The 25,759-nt window shown below is 36.5% G+C and overlaps 1 protein-coding gene and 2 long non-coding RNA genes across 3 annotated transcripts in view; 1 reads left to right on the forward strand and 2 right to left on the reverse strand.

Moving 5' to 3' along the window:
• Nucleotides 1–25,759, forward strand: part of LOC130426821 (alpha-1,6-mannosylglycoprotein 6-beta-N-acetylglucosaminyltransferase B) — a 127,282-nt gene that overhangs the window by 54,496 nt on the left and 47,027 nt on the right. Inside the window, exon 8 of the mRNA XM_056753773.1 lies at nucleotides 4,616–4,785. Coding sequence (XP_056609751.1) covers nucleotides 4,616–4,785 — 170 coding nt within the window. The remainder of the gene's footprint in view (nucleotides 1–4,615; nucleotides 4,786–25,759) is intronic.
• On the reverse strand, nucleotides 16,936–18,604 carry LOC130426824 (uncharacterized). The gene is made up of 2 exons (XR_008907230.1): nucleotides 18,388–18,604; nucleotides 16,936–17,508 (listed from the first exon to the last, which is right to left on the reverse strand). It is a non-coding gene; the product is annotated as an uncharacterized LOC130426824 (long non-coding RNA).
• LOC130426822 (uncharacterized) lies at nucleotides 23,256–25,443 on the reverse strand. Its single transcript, XR_008907228.1, has 4 exons — nucleotides 25,317–25,443; nucleotides 24,135–24,319; nucleotides 23,678–23,838; nucleotides 23,256–23,583 (listed from the first exon to the last, which is right to left on the reverse strand). It is a non-coding gene; the product is annotated as an uncharacterized LOC130426822 (long non-coding RNA).

Here is a 25,759-nt window from a genome sequence, read left to right on the forward strand (position 1 = left end):
ATTCAAAATAACATAATCAGTTCAGACAGGATTAAAATCACAGTATGGGTCAAATAAGTGCCATATTGAAAACAGCTACTTGGACAACAAAACCAGTCTAATGGGTCAATTTCTTGAAATTTATATAATATGAAAGCTAAATAAATAAGCTTTCTATGGATGTATGAGGTGTTAGAACAGGACAATATCTGGGTGAGATACAACCGTTTAAAACTCTGGAACCTGAGAGTGCAAAAAAATCTAAATATTGAGAACATTGCCTCTGAAGTTGTTAATCAGATGTAGCAGGCCATCCACTCACATACATAATGTTTTTATATTTTAAGGTTGGAAATTTACAAAATATCTACATGGAACATGATCTTTACTTAATATCCTAATGATTTTTGGCATAAAAAAATCTATAATATGGCCCATACAATGAATTTTTGTCTTTTACTTAAAATGTTCCCGTGCTATTTAAGACTAGTTTTGGGATCCAGGGTCATATATGGAGTTATTGTTGTATAGAAAGTAGTGGAATGCGTATGTCCTTCATTTTTCAAATAATGGTTAGCAGAAAACATGTTCACAGTATATAGCCTTCTGTCTATATTGTTCATAGTACATACCGACTGTCACTTTTTCATAGTACATGGCCATTGTATAGTATTTTCCTAATATTGTATTCTGTATTTATTCACACTGTATATCCTGCACTTGCTAATTGCACTTCTGGTTAGACCTAAACTACATTTTGTTACACTGTACTTGTATATGTGTAATGACAATAAAGTTGAATCTAATCTAATCTAATCTAAAACCTAAACAAGACTGATACTTTAATTTCCTAAATTGTTACCAAGCCAGAATAAATGTCTTCAGCCTCTTTAGACTAAATACAACTGCGCTACCGTTTAGATGCATTTGCTCTAAATTAACTCTTATTTGTAAACAGACTTATTCTGTCGCGTAGAGAATTTTTTTGCTTGACTTAGTTTTGAAAAGGCATTTGCTTAAGTGAAGCATACATTGCTTTCAGGATGGACATGTGAGTATTGCTGCATTTCAGCAATTTCAGCAGTCTGTGAATCAGTTTGTGGATGCAGGTTAGATTTCCCGCATGCGATAGCTGTCCATTGTGTTTTTCTGTTTGTCGGTATATTCTTCTGTAATTACACATCTTTCTCTCTGATATTGGTGAGACATTGATACCAATTTCAAGGCATTTTAACATCCTGTAAAGACCTTTGGTCATTCCATTTTTAATCAATACTCAGTTTTGATGATACACTGTTTCACACAACTACTTTTGAGAAGCTGAACTCACTCTAGTCCATGGATGTAAGATGTTTGTGATGCAGAACCAGACTGTGTTGACATTCATATCATAGTGTAACGATTTGGTTGTGTTTCTGGTTCATGTTGTCTTGTCTTTTATTTTGTAGTTGTTTTGGTAGTTCTTGTTTTATGGGGATTGTAGTTTCTTTCATTTGTCTTTGTGATAAGCAGAGCGGGACGAGGGCCGTGAGGGAACGGCATGAGGCCGGTGACACGAGTGATAATGAGTGTCGAATGCGCGTTGCACTGGTCTCGCATCTCTCATGGCGGAGCTCGGAAGCATAAGAGGAGAAGGACGGGAGAGAACCAGGCCTGGATTTGATGTTAAGTTTATTATGTTTGTGTGGCCAGCAGGCGACCGTGAGGGAGCTGTCGGCCCTGTACTTTTGTTTGGTTGGTTTTGGTTGGTTCGCCGGTTCCCGTCTCCATCTTCATATTCCCGTTTACTTAGAAATTTGTTGCATTATAAAACATAACAAAATGTCCAGGCCTGGTTCTATCTCACCCTTCACGGCAGTCGTTCCTTTTATGCTTCCGAGCTCCTCCGTTCGAGACGCGAGACCGCTGCAACACGCAGCTTTCCCTCCCAGCCCTCGTCCCGTTCTGCTTGTCACAGTCTTGTTCTTATTGGTTTATTGTTTGATTTTCATCAGGTGTGCCTTGTTGGTCTCTACTCAATGTGTTTATATATATACCACAGTGTTTCATGTGTTAGGGGTTGGTAATTGAATGAAGTTTGGGTGCTCTGTCATGTTTTCTGGTTCTCGCTTCATGATTTGGATTATTTCAAATTTTTGGAAATATTAAAGAATATTAGAAAATATTAGATCCATCACCAACTTTTATGTTTTTGGCAACATCGTCACACATAGAATTACTTGAAAAACTTCCCCTAAAAATGCACGTCATGCAGTACTATTTCAGAGATGTCAGCATCTCGTTGGAAGCCATGTAACTCTTGCATACATTACATCTTGCAAATGTATATTTGCGTCTTACGGTTCTGAAGGGCTAAAACAGAACTAGTTTCATTAAGCATTGAGTTAACTAACCACAATACAGTGGTCTTCTAAAAAGAACTTCTACTAAAGTTTAATGACAGCATGTGTTCAGAAGGTGTCCTAAGCTATAATATCATAGGCAGCACCCAGGCAAAACATATATAAGATAATTTCACGCTCTTAAAAGACTGTTTTTTATAATAATTGTGTTATTTAAAGTATAATGCGATTTTTGTTGCTTTAAAAGAAACGTCAATTTTGAATACACAGCCACAGTTGCTTTCTGATGCTTTTTGCCCTCAGGTGTATAATTGCCATATCTACCAGCAGGAGACAAACTAGACGTTGCTAGCTTACCAAACCTTCCCCAAGAGCTATTGATCAGAATTTCCAAAAACATGTAGTGTTTATCGACTCTGTAATAACACGAAGCTTTAGGCATTTATTAAATTGAATTGCAGGGTAATTTGCTCCAATGCTTCTTTTGCATGATTAAAGAGTACAGCAGCAGGGTTTTGTGTCTTTGCCTTGCCCTGGAACAGTAAAGCCTTGCGTTTGTCCCATCTCTTCACTGAGGCGTTTACTCTTTTTCCACTGAAATGCTGCTGGATTTTATGCCAAAGCCAGCGCTCAAGTGACGCTCAGCCTGGGGATCTGCAGGCCCCTTAACGGACCACATTTCCACTGACTCGACAGCCAAGCAATGACGTAACGGACAAATAAACATTTCAGCATCTTTATTCCATCACGACCTGCTTCTGAGGCAAATTGTGACACAAAATGATTTTCTTGAGTCGTCTGTCAACAAAATCTGCACTGCATCACATTTTCAGCGCAGGCAGCTTTGTTCGCTGTAATACTTTGTGATCTAGTTTTGAGTTTTATCATTTCCTGCCAAACTGATTTGTTTTTACTTACGGCGTCATGGAGAAATAACAGATTTGTGCTCTTTTTTTTTTTGGCTAGTGTTTATCCATTAAATCTGTCAATGGCTCAGCTCAACTTAAGGCCAAAGACTTCACAATGAATCTTGTGTGTGTTGGGAATATGAGTCACAGATGTATACAGGAGTCTGCAGCTGCAGAGAATATCCACTGCTTTTTACCCAGTTTCTGGTTCGTGTTGCAGAATGTTTAATGGCTCATTAGATTGAATAGCTTGTGATAGATCATTCCACAAGTCACTTGGGCTTGAGTGCTTGATAAATAAATGAATGTCTTGGCTACACTTGATTATTCATTATAAACATATCTTGAGGTGCCAGTCAAAACTGAATAGGACTTTTTCTAGACTTAACACTATACCTGGAACTGGAGAAATTATATTTTTGACATATGCTATGTTATAAATCTATTATTTTCAAAAACTCATATACTCACACTTTAGTCACAGACATCTTAACGTTCACAAATTAATACTATTTTAGTCTCTATAATCTCTTTACATCTGACATAGAGAAGTATCAGAGACATTATAAAATGTCATTTTTGCTTCTTAAACTTGATTATAAACTCCTAATAGTTTCATTAATTGCTAAAGTTAATTATTGCCTTTTTATATTATTACTTATACTTTATGTACTTTATATATATATATATATATTTAATAATTCAAAGTTGAACTACTTTTACAGCATTTCATCTGATACTCATAAAAAACTTTCGTTTTGATTGTAAAATATTTTTTATACGTTTTTAACAATTTCGGTTCTTTTTAAAAAAAAATGTTTGATCACTTTTATCATCTTTTTTTACTGGCTTGGGGTAAAAAACATTCAGTACACATTTTGTACCGCACTTCACCTTGAGTTTAACTAATTCATTTCTGTGATATAACCATCTGGTTCATTATGCTTTAAATTTAAATTAGTTCATTACAAATTGTATTTATCATTTGTAGTTTTATTAATTATGAGCAACAATCAACAATAATATAAAAAAGTTGTATATCAAAATATGTTTATTATTATTATTGATATATTTACTATTATTCTATCATCTTCTAATAGAATAGAATAAAGCACATATTAAAAGGACAAAATATAGGAACAATAAAGGATATGTTAATAAAACAAATCCATTGTTTAAATGCATGCAAATCTTACAAAATTCATATTTAGTCTCCGGTGTACACAAAGTGCAACACTGACATAGTTTGCAGGAAATAAATGGCTCCACACAAAGTCCTGTGTGGTTATTTTCAGATATGATGTTGATTTTTACGACTGTATGCGTTTATAATAGTTGTTTTTGTAGTAAATCTTTCTTTGATACCTTTTGTACTCTTCCTTTCAGATCTTGATACATGTGGGCTTTCTAACAGAGGAATCTGGCGATGTTTTCAGTCCAAAGGTGTTGAAAGGGGGGCCACTTGGAGAGATGGTTCAGTGGGCTGACATCCTCACCACCCTTCATGTGCTGGGTCATAACCTCAAGATCTCACTCTCAGTTAAAGAGCTCCAAGGGTGAGTCGACCAGAATACAGTCAAACAGTGTTTATTCATACTGAAAGCATAGTTCCCCTCGGATGGGTTTTCGGTGTAATTTCAAAAAATTTAACCCATTTCCACCTAAACTGTAAAAAAAGCAATACCACTACACTGTCAGCCACACACATGATGATAGACACTTTTCGGGTAGTTTCTTGTGTTTGTTCCATGAGAGGACTCATTACTTTTAAGATTTGATCTCACGCGCAGCTTCAACCCTTTAAAAAAAATCTTGATGTCTCTACCGTAGATAATTTGCATTACCGGAATTAAATGAGTTTGCATTTGCAGTCTATTTTGGGCTCTTATTGGCTTCTGTTTCTTCACTTCTTGGTCCAATTCATTAATGAATCTGTTCTTTCGTTTGTTGGTTCATTATTGGCCTGCAACTCAATTTTCCGTCTTTTTCTTGGACCACATTGTAAACGTAACAAGGTAAGCCAGAACTGCCACTGGTAGCCCTTCAAAAAATTGGCACATGAAGCCCACTGATATGATGCTACAGGGTGGCTTTCAGCACCATAGACAGCTCCCACATACACATTTGTATCTGGCCGGGATTACTGTAGTTTTACACAAAATCTCTCTGCAAGGTTTTAAAGCACTTCATTTATAGTTGTCATGGAAGCTGAATTTGATAAGAGCCGAAGAGAAAGCTATTACAAAATACCCTAGGGGTGACGTCTGCTTGAGTTTGTGCATGTAATGAGTCTGGCTTGGTCAAGTAATTGACACAGAAACAAACACACTGATGCAGACATACTTATACATGCTCACCCTTACAGCTTGTGAACTGTAACATGAAGCACGTTTTTTTTATCTCCTTTGATAAATGCATAGAGTATAAAGGAGGTTTTGTTGTGGAAAAAAGATAGCATGCAGACAGTCAACTTGGAGCAAAGTGACACAATGAAGTCACACGCCCGTATATTTAAAGCCCCACAGAAACTAATTTTGAGATAGACAAGAGATATATTCGATTTATTCTAGAGATAGATGTATTAAGGAGGAACACATATCTTTGTCTGCATTTGAGGTGACATACAGTATAAATGTATTATTGCTTTGCATTTCTTTGCAGTTGTTGTGAGGTTTGTGCTTTTGTTTCTCATCTAGCGTATTTGGTGTACTAATCCATCTGGTAAAGTGTATTAATGCACTGATTTAAAATGATCATCAATCGACATGCCATTCAACTTTAAAAGCTTATACTGTATAATACTCTGTTGTATTCATAGTCACTGGAGCAAGAGATTGCACACATATCCTATTATTATGATTATGACATTATGTTAATTGCGCACGTTTCATGTACCATTCAATGTACAGACAAGTATGTGGTTTACAGTGTGTGACTGGTCATTTGTCTTCAACTAACCTGATGAAAAGGTGTTTTTATACCAGTAGGACATATAGAGAATCTTCCAAACTGCATTTCCCGCCCTTGAAGGGCCCTTTGAGAAAGAGACGTCATTTGTAGGACCGTTCAAAGCGGATTAAACACTTGAATACCCTCACGAAGCGCCATTCTAGGAGTCTTTTAGTGACAATGCCAAAAAGTGAGTTTCTCTTGTGATCCCGTGATTATGAGTTTGCACAACTCATCTTGAAATAAATATAGTGTGGAATTTTGACCGTGCACCTTCAAATCTAAGAAGAATAATTCAGTTTATATTTGTCAATAGGGTGAAAAGAAAATTAGGCTATTCTAATGTATAGGAAACTATGATCATTAATAGTGTTTAAGGAAGTCATAGGGATTCTCACTTCCATTTGAAAAATGCCCACTTGATGCGGGGACACAGACTTGTAGGCATGTGTGAGAGTTTTGGCTGAGCAGGAATGTAGATCATGTGTTCTTCTATTCAATATGGCTTCTATACCAGAAGGAAACAGGAAAATGGTGCCAGCAGAAAAAAAAAATTCAGCTAAATGTCAACACATTTTAACCTTCGTGTGGTGCTCTGGTCCACCATAGTGTTTTAACTGTTGAAAAAAAAGCGCATTGTTTGCTTTAACCTGAGACTTTTTGTTATTTATTGAAGATGTGTTGCGTTTAATTGTATTTTAACAACATACTAGGTTTCATGATGGTCTGTAAATTCTCATAGCACTGCTTTGTTCTCCATGTTTCAGGTGGTTCTTTGGACACTGTAAACATTACAGTTTGAAAATATAAGCAATTTTCACAAAATATGTATGTATTATCAGGAAACTCAAAACACACTCTTTAACCTTGAGTTGATTTGACTCACTTTATCATACAGGGCTTTGTTGATGTAGGTGCATTGTAGAAAGAAAGAGCAGATTAAACATTAATGCGTCACAATGCTTGTGGTGAATGTAAATTAGAGAGTCTAGACACTCATTCCAGACTCAACAACAACCAGTCTGACCTTCTCCTGCTCAGTTCTTTTCATTAAAGTGACAAAACATACAAATGTTATAATTGCAAGCTACAGGCAGAGCCTGTCGAAAAAACAAACATCAGATGGCACTACACAAAAAATGAGAAGCTATTAAAATACATATAATATGCTTTTTTTATATTCCTTGTTGATTTTAAGTCAAATCTTCTGGGAGGATTACAAACTGAGTACAGTTGTATGTGTAATTGGAGATTTATGTGAATTTTCAAAGTGGAATTTAAACTGAAACATACATCGTAATGTGATAAGCGGGGTTCGAAGCATTTGACAACATTGACGCAGGTTTTCTCTGTTATTTTCTGTTAAACTATTTTGTTCTGTTAAATATTTTATCAGTTTTTCTCTGAGTGATGCTTCTGCAGTCAAAAGCTATTGTTCTTGCGTTTCTTATAAAGTTCAAACTTTATTCTTGAAGTTTAGCTTTTGCTTTTCGTCATTTGCTTTAACGGAATAAAGGATGTGGCAATGGCTTTAGTTCTGGTGTTTGTGTTTGACTAGGAGACGCTATTCTTTAATCTATTTTGTTCGTGCTAGCCCACTAAAGTTATGGCCTTTGCTGATTCATATCTGTGACAGACTTCAGTGCACTGCTTTGAAGTTAGATGAAATGTAATTTATGCAGGCTTTTCACAGGGAGAAAAAAGAATTCATTTTTCGTGATCTGATCGGTCTATAAATTGGCCCGTGAAACTGTAATACTGAAAAGCCAAATGCTCCTTTGTGAGAGGCAAAAGAATAACACACTTTACAAATTCTTTCCAGTGTCTGGTAAAGTGATTCTTCTCAGCTGGATGTGTGTCACGGTTGTCGAGACGTATTGATGCTCAGAATCATTGAACTGAATTGGTGAGATTCACGTATTGGCTACGTTTACATGCAATCTGACAATCTGTTGATAATCTGACTGCAGGCTCAACTGGAATGAAACGCTTTCCTGTGAACACCTCAGTCTGAAAAAACAATCCGAGTGAGCTTCATCTTAAACAGAAGAACATTATTAGAAATGTAAACATTCAAATCCGTATACTTTTCTAATCAGATTCAAATATGTAGTCCAATTGTATGTGTGTTTCTTTACATTTTAATCATGGCAACACACATGGGTATATTCAGCAGGACACATTATGTTTTTCATGACATATAAAGAACATGAAGCTTTTTTATTTAAGCCCCCAAGTAAAGGTTGTGTTGCCATGTCAAATTTTCTTCGTTTGCCATGTAAAGAAAGCCATTCTGGCATATTTTCACATACAGGATGTCAACAAAGCAAAAATACCAATTAGGGACTTTGGCGGGATGCTTGAGGTGACTTTCTTCACTTCTTAAGAACACAAAAGCTTTAGTCTGACTACACTGGAAGTGTTAAAGGGATAGTTCACCCAAAAACGAAAATTCTGTCATTATTTGTCCTCATGTTCCAAACCTGCATGTCCCAAATCTTTGTTCTTCTGAAAGCAACATGGATGAATGCCAGTGACCGAACAGATCTCTTCCCCCATTTACTGCCATGGTAGGGAAAATAAATACAATGGGAGTCAATGGGGGACGAGATCTGTTTGGTTACAGACATTCTTCCAAATATCTTTGTTTGTGTTCAGCAGAACAAAGACATTTATACAGTTTTGGAAATTAAAGATTTTCCATTTTTGGCGGAACTATCCCTTTACATCTGCAGGAATAACACAATGATGGAATCAAACCATTCAGTCTACAGTATAAAAAATACTCATCGGAATTTAAGTTCAGTTGTTTACATATGATTAGAAATCAAATATGAGTTGAAGGGAAAGTTTACCCAAAATGTAAATCATTTGTGTTGTCTCATACCTGTATTTTATTGTTATGCAAATATATTTAGAAGATTATTTGAAACCAAATCTTTCTGGGTCACTGTTGATTACCATAGTCTGAATAGAAACTACTATGTAGTCAATGGTGCCCCAAAACTGTTTGGTTTCCCACATTCTTTAAAATGTCTTCTTTTGGGTTCAACAGAACAAACAAATGTATACAGATCTGAGGTTGAGTAAATTATGACATTATTTTCATTTATGAGTGAATGTCCAGCTAAAGTAGTGGACCCGACCAGAAATCAGAAACATCATAAGCTTGCTTTGATGTGATGTTTGCTTAGATCATAAGTTATTTAAACAGATCAAAATAAAGTGAGTCACAAATACTGTATGATACTTTAAAATTATTTAACTGGTCCATCTAAAATAAAATGAAGTGGGTGAAGTGCAGAATGGAGTTAGGCACATCAAGAATCGACACAGGGATGCTTTCACTTTATTTTCACCAAAACAGATTTACAGTTTAATGAGGGTAGTTTGCTTTGAAGTGTTGCAAAACACCTCACGTCCAGTGTAAAACACAGCATGAGCTTTCAATTTGACATGACTTTGATTCAGAGAGTCAATGCCCAATACCAAATCGCATCTCATTGTATCTCAATTTTACAGCAGTTCTTTGGCAACGTTAGTTTCACATATACTGTTGGAAGTATTTTGAATGCCTATCTAAAATATCTGCTTCCACCTGCCAATAAAATACAATTAAAGTGACATTAAACTCATTGTCAGTCAAAAGAGGTGTTAAGTTGATGTTGATGTGAATTATTAACTTTCACGATTGTTGTTTCTGTATAAACACAATTATTTGTGTGAATTATAACATATACTTTTGTTAATGTGCCCACGGTAGGTTAATCTTATCACCAAAAATTGTAATAGACTTTAATAAGCTGTGTTGCAAAAATAATACATTGATAAAAATATAAAATAATACAGAATAAAAATAAAATAAAAATTAAGATGACATTTTATTATATATTTTTATTTTTTACACAATTAAACATATTTACATAACATTATTATATATTTAATATAATATTGAATTCATAAATTAGGCTAATTGTGGAGAAATACAATAATTTTTGTAAAAAATAACAACTGTTATTTTTTTATTTATCTTCATACTTTGTTTGTTGATTTAATAAGCCATGAAGAAGGCTTTATTTATATGAACTTCTGTTTGCTAAACTCATTGTAATACATTTTCTGTAAAAGATACATGTAATGGTGGCTTACAAATTTGCCTTAGGAAGTCAGCACAACTGGGCTTGTTATATATCCTACAGTGCCCTCCACTATTATTGGCACCCTTGGTAAATATGAACAAAGAAGGCTGTAAAATAAATCTGCATTGTTTCTCCTTTGATCTTTAATTTATTCAAAAATCTACAATATTCCAACATTTCATCAAAGTAAAACAATTTGAAGTGGGGGGAATATAACATTTATTTTTCTCTCATACACCCTGGTCACAATATTTGGCACCCTTGTATTAAAAACTTTCCTACAACCTCCATTAGCATGAAAAACAGCTCTAAGTATGTTCTTTTATGTCTGACGAGGTTTAAGTATATATGAGTCCATTCCTTCATACAGAATCTCTTAATATCCATCAAATGTTGGTTCTTTCTTATCTTGAGTTCATCCCACTCATTTTCTGTATATACTGTATGTTGGGATCATCTCCATATCTGCTCACAGTCAGTGGAGTTTTCCAGGAAAGTCCAATATGTCCTGACTCTAGATGAATGTATGGAGACTCATACACGCACTCATTTTCTCTGGGTCTCACTAATGCAACGTGCTCTGATTGGCTTTCCCTCTCTCTCTCTCTCTCTCTCTCTCTTCACTTCATTTCTCTTCTCTGTAGGGAACAGGCAGCTGTTGGAGAGGTCTATGATACTCTCTCCACCACAAAAGCTGCTCTCTGTTCTCATCTTTACTCCTGCTGGCTGTGTGCTGTCAGGCTTAAAACACAGCGAAACATTCACTGGGAGCGCACGCAATACCAATGTTCCCTGTCTAAAGCCGAGCACATGCTACAAGACGGAGGCTTGTCCCCTTTCATCTTTAAGCCCCAGATCGTGGCCAATTCTCAGTGGGTGTCCAGACTGATCAGTCACAGGCACTTTGGTAAATTCAACCTGATCTCTAGATCTCAAGTAACTATTATATGAGGTGACATTTTCTTAATTTGAATGATGAGAAACATACAATTACTAGAAGAAAAGAAAGATACTATCTCATACTGTTAAACCAAACCATCACTGTGGCTAAAGCAGATTGCACTAAAGTGAATGACTGAGATTAAAATGACTATTGAAATACCTTAATGCTATGGAGTCTGTTCTGACTACTCATGGATCACATGACTTGAATTGCTCTTGCTCTTGGCTTGTCCTCGTGCACATGGCAGGAGGAAAGCTACCGTTCACAATCCATGCCCTGAAGGATTATGTGTCTCAATCTCTAATCGGTTTTATTGTTGAGCCTAATTTTGTAAATCGTTTTAATTGGGTGTTTGTGATGCAGAGCATGATGGGTATTTGTTGTTCTGTTCTCACCCTTTGGCATATATTACAGTGCGTGCAGTTGTTTGCTTTTGTTTTTAGAGAAGTATCCTGCAGAAAAAATGCACCTATGGCTTTGCCTTCTCATCGTCATCATTATAATTTTGCAATTGTACCTCAGATGCAAATCAACAGCTATTGCTTTTGCAAACATTGGAACTAAATTGCTAATCTGAACAAAGTAACAGAAGTGCATTATTTTCAGTTCTCAGTGTTTCCTTTAGTAGAGTCCCATGTCTATAGCATTGTGTGCTCACCTCAGGGAGATTAGTGTTATAGGAGGGTGAGATATTAACTTTGGGCCAAAAGAACTATTCCACATTCAATATCACATTCAGTATATTCTTCCTGCACAAGCAGTTTGGTCTAGTGTACACTGTTTTATGCATTAAACATGAATTGATAAGCTACACAATGAAATATGAGCCAAAATCAACAGTTAGTTTTTTTATTTAGTCAAGCATGATTCAAATTATATAGATAAAATAGCAAGAGTAAAGAAGCTTACCCAAAAGTCTTTTGCTTTGTTTTGGCAGTAAACATATATTTTTGTCATGGTTCCACCTCTCCTTGTCAGGTATTTCTTGGTTTAGAGGTGGAATCATACAGAATCCTCTGTTTCATGTGGGAGAGAGACGATTTCATCTCTCTCTTGTCTCGTCATCGTTCCTACCCTCCTGTTCCCTAGTTTGTGTTGATTAGCCTTCCTTTGATTGTAATCCCTTGCACCTGTTCCCTCTTGTTATCTTCCCTATAAGAATCCTCATGTTTCATTGTCCTGTGCGCGTTCATTGTTTGAGGTTTGACGTTGTTGTATGTCTTACCCTTGCTGTAGATGTTTATACCTTACCTTGTTGCCTATTTGGATGTTCCTTGTTCCTGTTTCGTGTTCCCCAGTCTAAGTGAGTTTAGTCATTGTTGTTCAAGTGTTTTGGTTTTATAGTTTAGTTAGTCCGTGTCCTTGTTTGTTTTGTAATATATATTCCTGCTCCTGTTTTCCCCCGCGTGGGTTTTGTTTTGTGTTTTATAGTCTTGTCATTGTTTATTAAATCTGTTTAACCCCTTACCATCTTGTCTCGTCCTGCCTATCACCCTGCCTTGCAATTGGGTTCCACCACCTCGAGTTTCATGACATATTTTTGTTTCGTTACTCGTAGCTATTTGTCAATATTAAAAGGTTGCTGGAATAATGTGTCATGCATTCCGACTTCTTAACAATGTTAACATGCTGTCTTCTCATGCTTAACATGGTCAACTCGTCAAAAAATGAGTTGGGCGTATGACGTAGTATTTGATACACTGTAAAAATCAATATAATGAATAAATGTCGTCGACAATTATTGCCATTCAAAGTTGGTAATTGTCAATTCTTTATCGTATTTCTACCATACAGCAAATAAAATGGATTATTTGTCAAATTAGAGATATTATTACTTAATAAGAAAGCACTAAATGTCAGTTGTCCGGTCCATCATGGCAGCAGGAAATTCAGCAATAAATAGTTTGACAGAAGTTGGGAAATTGGTTTGTACGAATAGATGAAACATCCATGTGTTAATAGCATGGAGTCTCCGGCATCTGCAGAGAACAGGTTCAATAAAAGTAAGAGCAGAATTCACTTGAACAGACAGTTTGTCACAGAAGCGGAAATGCCATGTGTTACAAGACAACAGAAGTGACAAGAGAGACCAAGACAGCTGTCACGTCGCATCAGGGATCTTCCTCAACCAGAAGTAATTACTTAGCATCACTACATCTGAGGAGAAGTAAATGAAGATTTATGCAGTGTTAATGTTGTTTATTACAGTCGGATCATTCGGGACAGTGCAGTAGTGTGTTTTCTTCTTTTAGCACCTATTATCATCATAATCCCTGGAGAAAACAAGCCAGGGGAAGGTGTAAATGGTGATCCTCCTGCTATGACAGGACAGCAGTTTAGTTCTGTATTTAAAATCTCAGCTGTCTTTACGATGTTAATGATGAATGCCATTTAAAGCAGGAGTGCACCCCAAAATGTTTTTTTCTGGCAACGATTCAGATTCATGTGATTTCAAGACCTTCAGAGCCAAATGACACACATCTACATTCTTTATTACTATTTTACAATCATTTATATTAGCGATGCAAATGATGAAAATTCTTAGTTGAAGCCGAAGCCAAATGAAAATGAACTTGGCCGAAGACTGACTACAGAACGCTGAACGTGTTTTTGTTGCATTTCTTCTATTTATTTAGCTAATGTTTTCAAACTGAATGATGAAAATGTGTTTTTTATATTTTGTCTCACTTAGTTTAATTGAACATAAAGGGGTCATATGGCGCCAACACGTGTTTTTCTGTGTCTTTGGTGTGTTATAAGTTTCCCATGCATGTATTAGACACGTAAAATTCCCAAAATGAAAGTGTGGGAACAAAAGATACATTCTATCTAAAAATGCATGCCTAAAACCCCCATGTGTAGCCACACCCCCACAAATCTACATCAGTTGGTGGTCTGATTTGACTTAGACCGCCCAAATGTAAACTCAAGTAAGCTGGTGTATCTGTCAGTACAATTGCTCTGGTACCTGATGTTCCAAATATGGTAAGAGGCGTAACATTTCCATCACACGCTTGCAATACTCCACCAATCATAAGCACTGGTTAATTGGCCAATCATAGCACATCTCGCTTTTCAGAGTGACGAGCTTTTTAAAAATCTGTGCGTATGAGAGAGGCGAAGCAAAGAGGAGATACAAACATGCAGGGTATGTGGAAAATACCTGCATGTATTTACCTTAGATGTATTTACATTTTTAACCTTAGATCATGTATTAACATTTCATTACATCTAAAACAAAAGATAGTATTAGTTTTAGCCGTCTCATTTCACCCCTTTAAAGTATCAAATTGAGCTCTTCAATGGACTAACAGACTCCAGAAAGAATGTAATGTACTCTGTTCGCCTCCAACAAAGCAGTTCATTAAAAAGTGTCATTTACATAAGCCAACATCCATGCAAGCAATACATGCTGAGGCTGACTCTCTAAACTACGCCCACAAAAGCTGACCGACTGTTCTCTAAGAGGGTGTACTGGGATGCACAAACATAGCTTGACCTTTCAAGTTTGTTTAGTACGGCAAACTGTGTGCACGCTACCACAGTGCGATGTCAGAGGAAGTGGGGAGTAGCGGGGCTTCAGACTGCCCGCTCCTGTCTGTCAAGTACAGTCTGCCCGTAACAACGCTTTCGTCTGGAAATTGACTCCTCCGCAGCATGTCCCGTGTCGTGTCTTTCTCTGACACTTTAAAATGCTTTCGCATACTGTGTTTGCTGCATTATAAAGCGTGCGCGTCTCTCTCTCTGCGCTGCTTGCTGCATCAGACGTCATGTTCAGTGAAATGTATTCGGCCATATTTCACTTATTGGGCCAGACACCGGACATGGTTTTTCGCTATTTTTGACTTAATCATTTCAGTTGCTGAATATTTGGTACATGCCTAATTTAAATGTACAGTCACCGTACTGTAAACGGAACACAGACACTGATATGAAATCATGGAGTTTGTCAAATGCATTCGGTTTTCCTTTCCATTGTAACCTCTTTGAGTTTCAACACTCAGCGCTCTCATTATTTTCTGTACCCTACTAAAGATAGCAGTCAATGATGCGTAGATGCTCCACTGTGTTTTCCTTTGAATGCACGCTCATACCCTTCAAACATTTCTCTCTCCTGCATTAGCTATATCTCCAGTGCCACAAGGTCACTAGCAGGCTTTTGTGTTTGCTTTCGTCCCATTACTATAGTGTTGTGTAGATGTTTTGATCTGAGCTGATGAATGCCGTGTTACAGGGCCACCAGCGATCTCTGCCAGAATAAGATAACAGTTATATCATGCAAAGACACATGAGATCTTTCATGGCCATAAAACTTATTCTTATAATAACATTAATAACTGATAACAGATCAAATAATTCACAGTATTTAGAAACACATCTGTGCCCTGTGGTGCATAGATTACTTTTTCACTAAATCTGTGTCTTCAGTGGTAAAATACAGTATGAAGGAACTGAGCCATTTATGTCTTCTACTCATGATGAAGTAGGGGCTTAAGATGTCGGGGGTTATTACAACAGTAACACCTTAATAGAAACAATAACTTTCATGGATACAGACCTAATTCACTTACAATGGGACTTCAGAAAGTAGTAAGAAATAAATGTTCGGACCAGGGAGAATTTTTTTTAATTCTACAAATTACAATACATTTTCATACAGTAGTAAAATAAACTCTCATGTAACCATACAAAACAATCTGAATACATTTAATCAAGGTCAATGACTTTTTAAAAGAATTCAACTTCATGGATGAATTTGGCATATAAACACATAAGGTTGATTGCTAGCCAATTAAGTTTGAATATAACCTGCCATTGAATTACCTTAAAATTGTCAGCAATATAAAAATCTCCATTAAATCAAGTGCCTGGTATCTCAGGGATCAAAAACCTCAGAATCATTTGACCAAATTGCAATAGCATTATTTTCTGATAGATAAGAGGCAAGTGTTCTATAAAGAAGCAATTTAAAATTAAATCCTCTGCTTCATTCAGGAAGACCAACAACTTTATTGAGTAATGACATTGGTAGTGTTGTACAGGGTGCAATGACAAGGGCTACCTATTCTCTTTTAGCCTTTTTGCAAGAAAATCATTTATTTGCTGATTATAGACTAAATGTGGCCGCCTCTTCCAAGGCCAGAGGAGTTGCCAGCATGCTGATGTCCCAGAGCATTTAGGAAGGTCTGTCATGTGGGCGATGTTCTCTTGTCTGTCCTCACATAAGAAGGTCAGCTCTTATTTGAGATCACCCCTTTGAGCTTTTTATAATTAGACCACTTCCACTGCACATGAATAGGTTACCTGCTAAATACAAGCCATAGCCAAACAAACATTACTAAAACTATACACACTAAGAATTGCTGGGTTAGAAAATAACCCAACCTTAACCCAGCTGCTGGGTAACTATGGGACAGAACACGCGCTGGGTTATTTTGACCCAAGTGCTGGGTTGAACCATTTGACCCAAAATGCTGGGTTGTTTGTTTGACCCAACTAGTGGGTCGGGTTAACTGTGTTTCTGGGTTAACATAACCTAAACATTGGGTTATATGTTTTCCCAATGCCTTGCTACTTTTATATTTACCCCAAAAAAAAAAAAAATCTCAAGGGACTGTAAAATTATTATATTTTTTCTGTAATACAATTACACAAAACAAATGCAATTGTAAATATGCATTTTTATTCAATTTATTTCTTTACATTTATTGAATGGGTGCAATTGTCATACATTTCATCCAACACCTACAGACACATAAAAACAAGTTTTTGTAGATCAGTTTCTTTAAAAACACAAAACGGGGTGAATTAAGCACTGTAGATTCCTATTCTATATTTCAACATTGCAGCATTAGAACACTCAAAAATATATTATTGGCACATGAGAATCAGTCCAAACAGTGTGCCATTAAAACTAAGCCAAACAAAGACTCAAAACAACAGACAATACATGTGACAACTTAAAGCATGTTACAAGTGTCCTCAAAAACTTCCCTCTTCACTCATGTCCATCAATACGATAAACTGCATGCCGGAGAAATTTCTGAGTAGGAAGAGACTGCTTAACATCAAGCACAGAAAAGGACTTGAAACAGATCAACTGAGCAACAAGTCAGTTTCAATGGCATGTCCCGAAACAATGGTGAAGGTCTGGGATGTCGTTGCTGCCTCGTCCCAAAGGCACAAAATGTGCAGAATACATCACTGTTCTCTGCATTTTGCAAGTATTCCACCATGAAAGTCCCCACCTGTTAAATATATGACAGTTAGTCTTAAAACATAACCAAAATTTAAGTTAAAATGCATTTAATGAACAAACACAGAGGCCTTATAAAAATGCTAATTTTAGAAGAAAACTTCAAACTTCACTTTTAGTATTTTACATCATTCACTACATTCATATTGTATATCATTTACTTCTGAGGATATACATATATCACACAGTGATGGCCAAAACTATTAGAACACTAGTATTTTTACCAGCTGGAAAATGGAATAAAAGTCAGTTATTTCTATCATTTGCTGTCGTGTGTCAGAAGGAAATTTCTGTTTAATTTTCCAAACATTATTCTTGTCATTAATTGTAATAATCAGTGAGATTAAGAGGCATAGCTTTTAGCTAATGCAGCTAACGGTAACGTTACCTGAGGGAAAAAAGCGCGAAAATGCTAAATTTTAAATTATTGCTAGTTGGTTGGATCCGGCACGTCACAGACAATTGAAAAAATATCCCCTTAGATTAAGTTTTGCATGAAATTATCTAATTCTGACTAAACATTACAAAGCCATACAGTAGACAAACAGTAACCGAACTATACCATGTATTTCTGACCTAAGGCTAGTTCATACATTTTCATGAGGATTTAACGTGAAGGATAAAAACCTTTTAAAGTAAAAATATGCACAATGTACACACATATATATATAACATAACGATAAAGCGATTGTTAAGGACTTTTTTTGTAAAAAAAATAGCATGCTAAGCTGCTAAATTACTTAAAGTTAATCAATCACAGAATAAAACACTTCCTCCGCACAGAGACAGATCAAATACTGCATTAAACAGTAAAATCAGTGTGCTCTTACCACAAGTTATTAAAAATAATCATATTATCATATTAATTTACCTTATAAAATCAGCTTGCTGTGATGTGTGTTGCCGTCTGACAAGGAGACGCGTGAAGGATCCAGAAGGTTCGATGAAGTGGAAAAATGAACAAACCGGTTGGGTCAAAATAACCCAACCCAGCTGTTCAGTGGTGAAATAACCCCTACAGTCCATTTGACCCAGCATGAGCAACCCAACTTTGTGTTTACAGTACCTCAAACAACCCAAAATTATGACCCAGCACAATTAACCCAAAAATGTGTTTACAGAAATAACCTAGCATTTTTTAGAGTGTAGCTTTTTGCATTCAAGAATGAATATTTAGCGTTGATTGTTCTTGCTTATTGTATTTGCTTTCAATTTAATTAAAGAAAGAGCATGAAAGTGAGTGATTTTTGGAATTATTGCTTGTCAGTATGCCTCTCACATCTATGAGTTTCAATGTAAGACTGAATGCTCCATTGCTCCTTGCTGTTTCAATTTGAGCTCCTGTGACCCCTTGTGCAGTTCTAGGAGCTGACAAGAATAACGTTTTTCAGCTATATTTATAGACCCAGGGTCACAGTGAAGTGGAAAATGCACTTTACATCCCTTCTCATATATTTCATTTCAGGAGGGAGATTAGTAGGCCTTTATAGGATTGGCAATGTGTATAAGGTCTTTGTACTCAGCAGTGTATTACAAGAGCACGTACCACATCCTGTAAATGTGCATCCGCATTCAGTTTTGTCAATATTTCTCTCAGTGTGGGTCTGATCCCCACCACATGCTTCGGGGAAAAAAAGGGCCGAACACCAAACCCTGCAGAACACACTTGAAGCAGATGTTTGTAACCCCAGATCAACCAGGTAGGAAAGTGGTTCCACCCGCAGTTTTTAAAAGTTAATTAAATAATAACAAAATAAAGATCAGAACAAAGTTACTAATAATACACAAGACAAACTGAGACCCGTAAACATAACAAAAGAGATAATGAGACAAAACCAAAAAAAAAAACTTACAACGCCTGACAAAGGAAACACTAGGACTGTATATACATGGGATAACAAACGGGCAAACAAGGAACACCTGACGCTTATTAACATTGAACCAATAATCAAAGAAACACCAAAGCACTACAAAATGACATGGGGAAACAGGAACTCACGAATACAAACTTAAAGGCCCCGTTTTTTCCCTGTTTTCAAAGGTTTGATTGTGATTTTTGGGTGGTTAACAATGGATGCTCATGTTTCTAGTTTCAAAGAAACCTTTATATTTCACATATTTCAAGTCTATCTTCCACCACTGTCTATCTTCTCACAAAACCAATGGATTTCTTCCGGTTTCTTCAAAGTCCCGCCTTCCGAAACGCTCTGATTTGTAAAGGTGACCAGGTCTGCCGTGATTGGTTCCCCGCTTACAGTGTGTGTGTGTGTGTGTGTGTGTGAAGATGTCCCAACTATACCTTATCAGTGAGCTTCAGCTTCTCAGGCTGTTGTGATTGGTCGGTCCCCCTCTCGGTGCATGTGTATTCATAAACTTTTAGCATTAAACAGTAACAATGGCGTCAACTTCACTTTATCAGTTAAAAACATGCAGATCCATCAAATTGTAATCGGGGTCTGCTAGTGCATGTGCAAACGTCAATCTTTGTTAGAGATTGCAATTGTTTTCCTACTATGACGAAATGACGGGAAAATGACACCAGACCGAATGGCGTCAGACCGGTTATATTAATTAACACTAATAACAGAAGCGTTAGTTTTGCCTTTTATATTGGACACGAGTTGGATAATAAAACAAGCAGATCGACCAGCAGACATTTGCAAGCAGGACTTCATAGGATGTTTCATAGAAGTGTTTTAGAGGTAAGCGCACACACACAGTATCAGTGCATTACACAGAACAGCTTTCACAGCCGATGTTCAAGTCATGGAAGCTTTTATTTGACCGTTGGTTATTTGAGAATGTGTGTAGCTGAATTCTTATTACCAGCTCGTAGCTCAGTCACATGATTGGTTCTCTCTGAGAACCAAACACTACTCCAGCGGCTCTTCCTCTTCTCGAAGAAAGACCTCGCCCCTTCTTTGGTGTATTGCTTTTTATGCTTTAACAGCAACATTACACACTAACTAAAGGTTGAAAAGGGGGATCGCGGGGAATGGGATCTCTAATACCAGAAAAGGCAGTATTTAGGCATAAATGTTTCCAATAATTATAGTTTCATACAACCAAAAATGTGAGACCACGTTAACAATCTAGGTATTGGGAATACATTGAAACCTGTTAATAAACAGAAAGGTTTTGCTTTCATTCAAATATCTTTTATTTGTATGTTGCTCCTTTAGACAAAATTAGAAAAATAGATCATCAATGACCGTTTGTGTGAATCTTTATGTGTATGTAGTGCTCATTTCACAACTCTTCTCTTATGCTACATAACTGCAAATATGAACCCCTGATTGCTCTGCGTTTTCTCGATGGAATTAGCATACATCCCTACAAGCCTCTAACAGTGTTGAGTTAATGAAACTGCAGTCTGCTAAATACAGCCTTATGCACTTCCATTGTAACACAATCATTCTCGCTGTACCACACACCGGCACTTCTCTTGATTTCCCTCTGTCATAATGGTCCATCTATTCATAAGCGCTCCTCCTTCTAATCTGCATAATCTGTTGCATTTGTTAAGAAAACACAAGTTTCAGATGTATTAAAGACCTGTTCTGCTGTGAATGGGCCTACAATTCCTTGCATTATAGGAGAATAGGCTTTAGTTAATATTTTGTGCAAACAAACAGTTCCTTAGAGAATATGAACTGAATCACGGGTAAGGTTGACTCTGTCATTTTAGAATATTTTTGCTCCTTTAAATGTAAGAGACTAGAAGGTACTGTAGATTCTACACTGTATTTACAGAGCTTTTAGTTTTTTAATGTTTATTTATAATCGGCTGTTGGAAGCAGAAGAAGCATTTTTAAGCTGTGAAGCTGAAATCGAATGAGAGGAATTACAATTTTTAATGGCTCCACTGCTATGACAGCTGAACCTGAACAAGTAGGCCTATAGCAATGAGATACTGAGGTGTGAGGAAGCTGATGTGTGGATTACTGCTGTCTCATGACGTTTGATAGACTGTGAGGTAAAAACAACTTTGAAACGTTAATAAAGCAACAGACTCAGCCTTAGGCAACGCCACAGACCACAGTCTGTTTACTATCTGATATTGCACACAAAACTATGAATATATTATAAAATAAATATTTATTATAGAAACAAAACAATATGTATTAAAATGTAGTATAAATATTTATACAAGAACTATTATGTATGTAGAATATATTAACTACAGCAGATATAAACGAATTGTGAAATCTGGACATATCCACTACCTTTTACTTTTGAAATAAAAAAAAGATCTGTTTCTAAAATTGTTGTAACAATACTTGAATTAGTACTAAAATTATGTTTATAGGCATTTGCAACACGAAAATAGGGGTGCACTGTTCACAAAAGGGTGCACGTATGTGGCCCAGCATACATTTATCAGTATAAAACATAAACACAAAGTACTATCCAAAAAGGATGTGAATTACGATGGTTTTATAGTCGTGAAACATCTTAAACGTCACATAATGTATCATGACATATATATTGTTAGCCACACGTATATAAATGCCATATAAATGTCATTGCATTAGCAACTGTCATGACTCTGGCTCTTCATGTCTTGTCTTTCTTGATCTTGTGGCAGAGTCATGGCAAAGCCTTACGTTTTATGTGGAGAGAGACATTTTGAATTCAATTCAAATTTATTTATATAGCACTTTTCACAATGTGCATTGTTCCAAAGCAGCTTAACAGGGGCAAACAGAAAAAACTGAAATGTCCGATGGTCGTATTTCTCTTGGGTGGTGTTGGAATTGCCTTAGATGGAGCTGGGATGGTCAGTCAGTCTGCAGCTGTAGCTGGCGTAATCTCTAGGTGGGGATGGGCATATGTCGATCATCTGGACCTGACGGAATTTCATCCTACCTCGGGATGGGCATATTTAGCGTAGCTGCTGTTCATTAACTGTGCATTAAGTGAAAGCTTGGCTGAAAAGATGTGTCTTTAATCTAGATTTAAATTGGGAGAGTTTGTCTGACCCTCGAATAGTATCAGGAAGGCTATTCCAGAGTTTAGGTGCTACGTATGAGAAAGCTCGACCCCCTTAAGTGGATTTAGTTATCCTAGGTGTCATCAAAAGACCTGAGTTTTGAGATCGTAGAGAGCGTGATGGGTTGTAATGTGATAAAAGCTCAGTTAAGTAAGTAGGGGCTAAACCATTTAAAGCTTTGTAAGTAATTAAAATAATTTTAAAATCAATACAATACTTAATTGGTAGCCAGTGAAGCGATGATAAAACTGGGGTTATGTGATCGTATTTTCTTGACCTGGTAAGAACTCTGGCAGCTGCATTCTGAACTAACTGTAGTTTGTTTATTGATGATACAGGACAACCACTAAGTAGAACCACTAAGTATGAACCTTTTGGCTTTCCATATGCTCTCTCCGGTCTCGTCTATGGCCCCTCTCGTTCCCCCGTTAGCCTCCCATTACTTTTTCATCCCCTACACCTGTTCCCTTGTTAATTATCTTTTGTTTGTCTCCAAATTTAACATCCTCATGTCTATTGTCCTGTGCTCGTTCATTGTGCTTGTATGTGTTTTGCTTGTTTGCCTTGACCTGTATTACCTTGCTCTGTGTGCTAGTTCTTACCTGTGGATCCCTTACCTACACTCTCAGAAAAAAAAGTACAAAACGGTACCTTTAAGGAACGAAAGCTTCTCACTGGGGTGGTACCCTCAAAGGTACATTATTGTGTTAAGGAGTGAAAGAAAATGTAGGCAAACAACAACTAACTGAATTTTAGACATTTATTTTAGTCCATATATGGAAAACAGTTTAATTCACAGATTCAATAATAATTCATCTCACAACCATACAATGTAACATCCCAAAATAAAATGCCACAATGTTTAGGATGTCATGTCTGATATGAAAAAAAAAAAAAAAATAAGCATTTCATTGACCAACTGACAACTTAGTACTGCCACTCCAAAAACAAAACAGCGATATAAGAGAATAGATACTGGGAATAACATAACCATTGCCTTCTTTGTCCTTTAAGAAAGGGTATTTCAAAATCAGGGCCTTACACACTTTCACCTAGTCATCATTGTTCAGAAACCTGAAACAGCGATGAAAAAGCAGGTGAGGAATGTAACAACAGACATAGTATTAATAACTCAAATGCCGTGATTCAGTTAGGTTGCAAAACTTACATTTTGATCAGGGCCATGGTACATTCAATGTTCTTATGATTTTGTTGTGATCGGATCTCTCCATTTTGCATGGCGGTTTTTGGTCCAACTTTGTCTGAACATCTCTGGGAAATTTAGGAATGATGAAAGCTGCTGGGAAGGCTGATGATGGGATGGCATGACTATGATGAAATAAAACATTTTCATCTTAAAATGTTGGCAAATTAACCACACAGTAACAATACAAGTTAAAGTCCTGCAGAGTAAACGTTACTTCATTAAAAGTGTGCAAGTATCATCAGGAAAATGTGGTTTAACATTAAACTACCAGAGTCAGGTGAATTCAGATCCAGATAAAAAACTTATTTAGTGGTAACCTTAAAGCTATATTATATTGCTATGAGATATAGAGTTATTTTCCATGGTTCTACTTAGGCCTAACGTTATAACAATGACATAACATTACTGTTACCGGTACCTTGATTCTGGTGTAGCCTTCTCTGAATGTACCGGGACAGGCTCGAGGGTTAGTGTCACGGTTTCTTTCCACTGCTGAACAAATTGGTTGAATTTTGCTTGCTTCTTAAACGATCCTTCAAAGAGGGATGAAACCATCCTCTCAGTCAATCCATAGTCCACTGCCTTTTCCGTCAACTTCATTATCTAGACAATAGAGAAAAGAAAAACAGCAATGTTAACAACCATAGTGGTAACAGCATACAACAATTTAAAAAGGCACATTATGTCATAATGTAACGTTAATGTAAGTCAATGGGGGAAAAAATAGTTTTGATCGTTTGATTCATTGGGTATTTTCCCTCATTTCTAGAGGTCTGGGCTTGCCGTTTGGTCCGGACTTTGAGAAGCCCTAATATCCATATAAAAACACATTGAAAGTATTTAGGCGTATCTAACGTTACCTCATTAGAGACGCTAGAAATGCGTCTCTCTCTCACACACAGCCCTGAATATTAATATAATGTAACGTTAGGCCTATCTTATTTTTTTTCCAGGACAGCGGGGAAAGTATTGAAATAAGTTAAAACCATTAATGATAGTAATCGGTTTATTTTTATAACAGCAGCTAACGTTAGTAATGTTAACGTTATTGCTACTCGAAAGGGAGGTTAACCGTTGGTCGGTTCTGTCAGTTAACCTGATGTTGTAATTTAACGTTAGTCTTACATGGTTTTACCAAAGATGGTCTAAAGACAGTTTGTCGAGAAAATAAAGACTTTTAAAAAATAATGAATTTCAGAACAAAACTGTTGGGCGGCAAAAACTTTTTATTATCCATCGTTCTCCTCTGACGCAGTCCAGCTAGCTAACGTTAAGTCAGAACAAAATACTTTTCGGCGAAAACGCTTCACATCCAACTCTGACGCAGTCGTTTTATAGCTAACGTTGACGTTAGCTCGATGGTGAACTTGTAGCTAAGAGAGGACTTATAATAATAGTATGTGGAATTGCAATATGAGACATAATACTGCTAATGTTTTAACTAACTAGTTAACGTTAATAATGGCAATCGTCAATGTCGAGTCTAGCAAGCTAATGTTGACAGAGTATGAACTTGGCTAGCGTTAACATTAACAGTAAAAGTTAACTTCCAACTTTGAATTAACACCACAAACACTGATTAAAAATTCAAATACTTTACCTTTGAATTTACTTCACTCCTCTTCAGTGACCTCTATCCCAAAATGAAATAACTCCGTGATTAAATCCTCCGTGGATAAATGTCGAAGCGCCATCCTCCCGAATTTGATCGACACTGACCGAGACTGACAGTTGGAATCACTGTCGATTCACTCATGTATCATTCCGCGCTGCTATATTTATGCTTCCGCCGAGTCGAGCTCTGGCCTGTAGCTAGATCCTTTCAATAGAACAATTATTTGTCATTCTAATATATATAGCGTTAAGGGTTTTAAAATCAAATTCTTCAATACTGTTTGTGAAAATAAATAATTACATAATCCTCATTAACATGATTAAAAATGAATCAAAGGGACACTACACACACACACACACACACAAAAGAAAAAAACATTCTGATTTATTTTGCCCATATCTCAAAACTTTACAGTTAATTTGGTTTAA

Source organism: Triplophysa dalaica, chromosome 7, assembly GCF_015846415.1.
Source record: "Triplophysa dalaica isolate WHDGS20190420 chromosome 7, ASM1584641v1, whole genome shotgun sequence".
In the NCBI taxonomy this organism is placed as follows: domain Eukaryota; kingdom Metazoa; phylum Chordata; class Actinopteri; order Cypriniformes; family Nemacheilidae; genus Triplophysa; species Triplophysa dalaica.